This window comes from Lotus japonicus, chromosome 3 (assembly GCF_012489685.1).
Source record: "Lotus japonicus ecotype B-129 chromosome 3, LjGifu_v1.2".
Taxonomy (NCBI): domain Eukaryota; kingdom Viridiplantae; phylum Streptophyta; class Magnoliopsida; order Fabales; family Fabaceae; genus Lotus; species Lotus japonicus.
This window is the reverse complement of record NC_080043.1, coordinates 78,090,991-78,098,415: the sequence shown is the minus strand read 5'-3', so window position 1 is coordinate 78,098,415 and position 7,425 is coordinate 78,090,991. Positions and strand designations below refer to the sequence as shown.

Genomic DNA, 7,425 nt, shown 5'->3' with positions numbered 1-7,425 from the left:
AAAAATTTATGATGGCCAATTAAGTGGGTTAAATTGATGCTAATTTTAAACCTAAATTTTGTATTGGCTTTGCCCATGCACGTGAAATTGTGTCGGCCAACCAACTCTAATGTTTAAAGTATAGTTGATAGTATTAGAATTTGGGTCTAACTTAACTCAAAAGTTAGTTCAAGAGTTGAGGGTTGTTCTCCCCTTTATAAAGGCTATCTATGACATATATCTAGTCAATGCGGGACTTCTAACACACCCCTTCACGCCGAGAGCTGGACATCTAAATCGTGAAATTTTCAAAACTGGACATATCTGTGGTGACACAATTATGAGAGGTCTCCACTAACTAACACATATAGCATAAACGCTGATACCATATTATAATTTGGGGTTCTAATTCAACTCAAATGCTAGCTCAAGAGTTGAGGGTTCTTCTACCATTTATAAAGGCTATCTATGTCATATCTCTAGTTAATATGAGACTTCTAACAGATCGTCTCTCCTTTGAGAAACTCATTCTTCATTTACTCCCCTGACGTCTAAACCCTTTGAGCAACCTTCCTCTGAATTGGAGGGGTGAACTTCGCTAGCACCATCAGAAAACTATGGAAAATATAGGTAAGGAAGAGAAAAATGGGGAAGATTTTCGTCTTGAAAATCTCTCTCCTCAAAAGGTTGAAAGAGGACCATAATTTGATATTTGAAATTAAGGAGCGAAAATTAGGGTCTATACTTGGTTAAAAAGGAAAAGGGAAATTGTGGGGGAATCAAATCTTATTGCCAAAATTAAAACAAGAAAAACGTGATTTCTCTATGGATTCACGCCTCTAATAAAATTTGAAAAGTGAAGAAGTGAATGTTCTAGAGCTAATATGAAGAATGTTGGGAAGCTTGACTTGATTGAAAGGTCGAAATGAGAATTTTGACTTAGGGAAAAAATGGGGAGTCAAAAAGCCTAAGTAGAGTAATGATTGGTGATTTCTTACTCAAACGACCGAATGTATAAAATGACTTATACCCTAAGCTTGACATTCCAAAGCTCGACATGCTAAGCTAGGGGCTCTTGTTCTGGTCAGCTACAAAGCCAATGGAACCAAAAGCATCACAATCAATCAAAAGGCATGCACCTAAGCACCTGCCATAAGGATAAATTGAATGACTAGGGGAGGAACAATGTCGTCCCAACTATACATTTTTGTTGCGCGAATTGGCGGCAAGTAACACTAGCATAAATAGTAAAAACATCGTATCTATTAAAATTTTATTTTTTTTGTTATTATGTCCTCATTTTTAGCGATTTTAAATTGCCAAACATTTTTTTACCATCACTTTCCACTTTAATTTATTTTTTTCTTTACACATCTTATTTCTTCTCTTACTCTATTCTCTCTCTTTTTCCTCAACAAAAAAAAACATAAAGATACTATGAAATAAAGCAAAAGGAAGAAAGTGAGAGTGAAGGACAACTTTTGTAATTTATAATTTTGAATCACAACCATCATCTTATTTAATATTTTTAATACGACCAATTTTCTAGCAAAAAATATTAATTTAATAAAATTGCTATTCTATTTAATATTTAGCATTATTCTCTCTTACACTAATTGATTTTAAATTAATATTATCAACAGAATCTAAAAATAGAAAGGACCTATATATTCCACGCTCTCAGCCCAAAACCGAACCTTCTCACGTCTCTCTCAGACACCAACCACCTTCTCTGTTCTCTCCACCGCGAATCTTTCTCTCTCTCTCTCACTCTCTCCACCGTGTCTACTCCAATTGCTCTTCTGTCTCCGATGGGTTTCCCGGTGGGTTACGCGGAGGTCTTCTTCCCCAACCTCTTCCTCCACACCTTAGCTTTCCTCGGCCATCTCCGAAACCTCATCTTCCTCCTCTTCCACTTCCTCGGCCTCTCCGACTTCCTTGAAACCGAGGTTTCCTGGCCCGACCCAAACGGCGCCACCCTTCCACCCGACCCGGCGCGGTCCCCCTCCATGTCGGCGGTCCTGATCCGGGAGCTGCTGCCGGTGGCGAGGTTCGGCGAGGCAGAGAGGGAGGAGGGGAACTGCGCGGTGTGCTTGTTCGAATTCTCTGAGGAGGAGGAGATCCGGTGCTTGAGGAACTGCAAGCACATTTTCCACCGGGGATGTGTGGACCGTTGGATCGATCATGATCAGAAAACTTGCCCACTTTGTAGGACCCCCTTTGTCCCTGATGATATGCTTGATGAGTATAATCAACGCCTCTGGGATGCTTCTGGTGTTACTGAGTTTTATGGAGGAGACTATGCTTCCTCCTTCTGAATTCTGAATTGATTCATTCTCACCACTTTCTTATTCTCTTTTTTTCTTCTTTTATCTGGTGGGGTTTTTGGAATCATGAAGATGAAATGTATATAGCAAAACAAAAAATAAAGGGAGAAAAAAAGAGAAAAAGAGATTTTTTGGACGACTGGATACACAGTGTCATCATTGTTGTTCTTCTTGGATTTTCATATCCTGAGGTGCCTTGTGTATTATTGAATATTTATTTGTGTACGACTATAATTAATAGAGGCTTCATTAAATTATCACTTTTAATTATATTTTTTTTTATTTCCTAAGTATCTCATATCCGGAGGTCCACCCTTGAGATTAAGGGCTCGTTTGTGGTATGTTGTATCGTATAAAGTCTGACTGTATAAGACATAATAGTATTGAGTCTGATTAGATAAAGTTCAATGGAAATTTAGAACAATACAACTTTTGGTCATACATTGTATAACTTATCATATTGTTCACAATATAATTCTATGTTTTGTGAAATATTGAATAATAATAGACAGAATAAAAATGAGATGGTGTTAGTGATGGTGGTGATGGATAGTGGCGGCTGAGGTGGTGGTGGGTGACAACAGTAGTGGTGGTGGTAGTGATGGAGGATGATGGTTGTGACGGTAGTGATAGAGGTGGTAGTGGCAATGCTGAGGGGTGGCAGCGATGGATGGAGGTTGTAGTGGCGGTAGATAGTGGCTGGTAGTGGTGGCGACGGTAGCAGTGGTAATGAATGGTGTTGGAGGAGAGATATGTGGTCGTGGCGATTCGGGTGGTGGCGGCGGCAGTGGTGGTGTTGGAAGGTGATAGAGATGATGATGGTGGTAGTGGTCGTGGTGGTGGCGGCAGTATTGGTGATAAGGATGACGACAAAAACAACGACAATGGTGGAGGCGGCGTTAGAGGTGACGGTGGAGGCGGCGGCGGTGGTGATGGAGGATGGTGGTAACAAGATGGTGGTGGAGGGTGGTGGCGGCGGCACCAATGGCCATATTAGTGGTGGCAACAACGGGTATGGAGATAGTCGTGGTGGTGGTGGTGGTAGTGGCGGTGGATTAAATATTGACATATAACTTATGTATCACACATTTATCATGTGTTATCCATTACGTATAGGGAGGATTAATACACTACAAGAAAACAGGGTTTTAGCGGCGGTTGAAAGTAGGACCGACGGCGGTTAAAACCGCCGCTAAAAATGACTCCCGGCGGTTGGCCATCCGCCGCCAAGTTGAGTGTCGCGGACATATTTACCGGCGGTTGGGTCAACCGCCACGCAATCTGCCGTTAAATAGTTTGCGGCGGTTATAACCGTCGCCAAAAGAACTGGTTTAATGCTATTAACTGATAGGATTAACGGCGGTTGGAACCGCCGCAAAAGAACTTGAATATTTAGGGGCGGTTTTAACCGCCGCCAAGTACCTTCTTTCAACAGATGTAAATTTGGAAGTTGCGGCGGTCCCAACCGCCGGTAACATAAAATAAGTTATCTATTCTTTGTAGGAAATTAATGAACAAAAGGAAAATGTTGTGGCAAAGAAAATCCATTCAACCACCAAATACTTGCATAAATATATATATATCCATCAATTTTTCACAATGAAGCTAAGAGTGCTTAACACAAATCCAAAATATAAGTTATGTTCCACAAAGTGCACATAACATGTTCCACCAAAAGGAAATAAACACAATGGTATTTTCCACACATGGTCTACGAAGTTCATAACATGAAAATTTCTAAATCTAAATAGTCTTTTGTGATGATGCTCCTTGATCTTCAAACATGACTAGAGGAGGAAGACGGCCTCGTTTCTCTCGGTGATTCCAAGTTAACAACCTGAAATTAAAAAGAAATTATAGGGTAAGTGAAAGCTATACTAGTTTTGGTGTTTAAGTTTTATGCCTTGTAACTCATTAAAAACATGTTCTATGGTGTTAAAGCCACTTAAAATAAAGCCTACATATTCTGAAAGTGGTGAGGATTGAGGAGAATTCATAGACAAAGACTAAAGGATTTCAATAAAATAGAACATATTTATCAGACTTGAAGGGTCTGCTCATTGATACCTCAACAAGATCAATCAAATAATCATTTACAAAAACTGCATGTCCAGAAAAACTTTTGCCAAAATAAATCCACCAACTTCATAGCTCATATGTTCAAGTGGGGATGCAAAGACCACATATTCTATTTCAGTAACTATGTGCAGATATGATGCATGTGTAATTAAGAAACTAAGTACTATTATATTGCTCAGCAGAGACATAGTGACCACTTCAGATTTATTTCCTAACAAGTTTATACACATATGACATAAAAATAAAAATGTTTAGCAAATTTAGTATAAAATTCTTTACCCCATTTTTTTTATGAACTTGCATAAGGAAAGCAAGTTGTTCCTTCAAAACATCCATCTCAGCAACTTGTGCTTTTAAAGCATCAACTTCAGCAGCTTTTTCCTTTAGACATTCAATTTCAGATTGCATTTTTTCAATCAAACCATCAATTTGAAGGGTTGACCTGTTGAAGCTAGGTATAGTGAGCTGACTTGGAGTTACTCCAGGTCCCATGCCACGTACATATCCAGGACGTTCCTTCCCAAAAGTATCAACAAAGGCTTCACTCTCAGAAGAACAATTTTCAATTGCAGTGCGCAATTGGTCCTGCATATAATGTTGAACAGACACATATGAAGTGTACCAATCAGCCATAGTGATTAAGTTTCCAATGACAATACGAAATGACTAATAATAAACTATACGTACACATTTGAGTCTAGCCTCATCATTAACATAAGTTACATCATTCTTTTGATGAGAAACAAGATACATGTCTGCTCTACTATACGGTCGTCCATCTTGCAACTCCTAAGTTTTTGCACCATATAAACAATAACCATACATTTAATTCATGCTTCTGAAAATTTCAAATACCAACAAAGTGAGTAAGGATCATAATTTCATACCAGCTCATCTCTCTTTCTTGCTAGTGACTTTGATCCCAGTGTATGAGGGATCACTTGTTTAGCCCAATTTGCTGCATTTTTTTCAGATATTTCCTACATTATAAACAAATACAATGATCAACCAATCATAAAATAAGAAAGAATAAGTTCAAAAAAATGAATGGATTCTTCTTACTCTTTGTTTATCACTTAGCTTGTGCTACACAAAAAGTATCCAATGATCACAGCAATTTCAAGGCTCCATGTAATTGAATTCAAAGCCATAAATAAATACATGAACACAGTAGCAATCTTGTTCAACTTCTCTAAAAGCAAGTCTGTTTCCTCCACTTTGAAGGATGTCCAAATATATATACAGAGTGAGATTAATCATACTACAATATTATTTATTTATTTATTCATCTTATCCTCGGGCATAACTGAAGCTTTGCAGATAGGACATAGTTTCTTCATAGATAACCACTTCTTTATGCAGTTCACATGGTAATCATGTCACATAGTGTACATAACATGTCATTATACCACAAAGGCATTGTCACATAGTGTACATACTACATAACATGTCAAAGAAACCACCCAGCCCCTTAAATACATTGCAGAAAATTCAAGAATATACACAAAAGTTAAGAGCCTCCATATGCATATTCATATATCAGACATTGCCTATGAGTCTTCCAAACCTCAGCTTGGATGAAGCCATTATGGACTTACAAATAGAAGAAAAAAACAACTTAGAATTATCAAAGAGAACCTTAATGGGTAAGGTGTAATCTAACAAGATTGTGATAGAATTATGAATACACTCTGGACCCTATCCTAATCCTTGCTTGTCTGTGATCAGAGTAAAGGACCACAAGTTTGCTGCATTTTGGTGCTGGTTTCTGAAATTTTAGACAGCTCAAGTTGTGCATAATAGATAATAGAAAATTCTGGTATATTGCAGCATTTTTTTCTGCCCTGCTTGTTTCGTTTTATCACAGTCATATGTGCCTAGGCTGCTGGAAGTTCTCCAATTTATATACTGGTTGATGGGAGTGTATGAATGGCCAAGTTCCCTTGTCACATTGGTGTCTATTTAAGCTTAGATTAGCTTGATGTACTTTCTTTTACTTGTACTTTTAGTGTTTATTTATCTTTGTTGTTTTTTCTCTAACTTATTGCTATAGATCCCTACCACCTCTGTCTAGTTGTGTGGGGATTTCAATAACAATAACAATTTCAGAACAACTTGCAAAGGTTTATTTCAATGTTTCAATACATAGCTTACTATACCTGGCCCTGTACCATTATACCACAAAGGCATTACCACATAGTGTACATAACATGTCAAAAAAACCACCCAGCCCCTTAAATACATTGCAGAAATAGGAATTTTCATATATCAGACATATCAGAGCCTCCATATGCATGTATCAGACATACCCAGCCCCATAACATGTTAAAAGCCTCCATATGCATATTCATATATCAGACATTGCCTATGAATTTGTAAAAGAGAAATAGGAAAAAAAAAACTATAAGAGAGATTGGAGAAACCCTAACCTTCTCAAGTGGAACAATCAAGCCAGGGGAGAGTCAGTGCCTTTCCTCCTTCGTGTTAGGAGCAGATCAGAAAGCAGAATCACTAGAGTGGGTCTTGTTCCCCAAATTCAAAGAGAGGAAAGTTAGGGATATATGCTGTGAGAGAAATCTAAGCAAATTTGAGAGAAAGAGATGCAAGACATGTGAGAAAGAGAACACACATACCAGAACCGTGAGCAAGATGTGAGAAAGAGAAGCAGGTCAGAGCTTGGTGAGCCTTCACGATGAGGAAGAAGGAGCATGAAGGTGAGTTGTGTTCATTGTGAGTGGAATGCGATTGTGAGAACTAATTTAGGGTCAAAACTAGGATTAGAATTTAGGGCTAAGAGCGTGAATGAAATACTTGGAGGGAACTGAAAATCAATCGCGGGTTTAGAATTTGAAAAATCGATTGAGTGAAATTAGGGCCGGCCCTTGGCAACCGTCAATAATAAGGAGTAATGTTAGCAGTAATGTTAGCGGCGGTTACAACCGCCGCAAAAAGTGCGTTTTTTAAAAAGGAGCGACGACGGTTGGCCATCCGCCGCGAAATAGTGAGTTTTAACAGGGAACGACGGCGGTTGGCCCAACCG

At 38.6% G+C, this 7,425-nt stretch overlaps 2 protein-coding genes across 2 annotated transcripts; one reads left to right on the top strand and one right to left on the bottom strand.

Annotated features, from left to right (window-relative positions):
• The first annotated feature begins 1,616 nt into the window (after nucleotides 1-1,616).
• Nucleotides 1,617-2,560, top strand: LOC130742703 (brassinosteroid-responsive RING protein 1-like). The gene has a single exon (XM_057594804.1). It carries the CDS (start codon nucleotides 1,791-1,793, stop codon nucleotides 2,295-2,297), a length of 507 nt encoding a protein of 168 aa, XP_057450787.1. The 5' UTR covers nucleotides 1,617-1,790; the 3' UTR covers nucleotides 2,298-2,560.
• A 1,336-nt stretch (nucleotides 2,561-3,896) lies between these two features.
• LOC130742702 (uncharacterized) lies at nucleotides 3,897-7,211 on the bottom strand. Its single transcript, XM_057594803.1, has 6 exons — nucleotides 7,019-7,211; nucleotides 6,815-6,907; nucleotides 5,273-5,365; nucleotides 5,073-5,174; nucleotides 4,665-4,970; nucleotides 3,897-4,143 (listed from the first exon to the last, which is right to left on the bottom strand). The coding sequence occupies exons 4-6, from the start codon at nucleotides 5,136-5,138 to the stop codon at nucleotides 4,084-4,086; spliced, it is 432 nt and encodes a 143-aa protein (XP_057450786.1). The 5' UTR covers nucleotides 5,139-5,174; nucleotides 5,273-5,365; nucleotides 6,815-6,907; nucleotides 7,019-7,211; the 3' UTR covers nucleotides 3,897-4,083.
• Nucleotides 7,212-7,425: the final 214 nt, after the last annotated feature.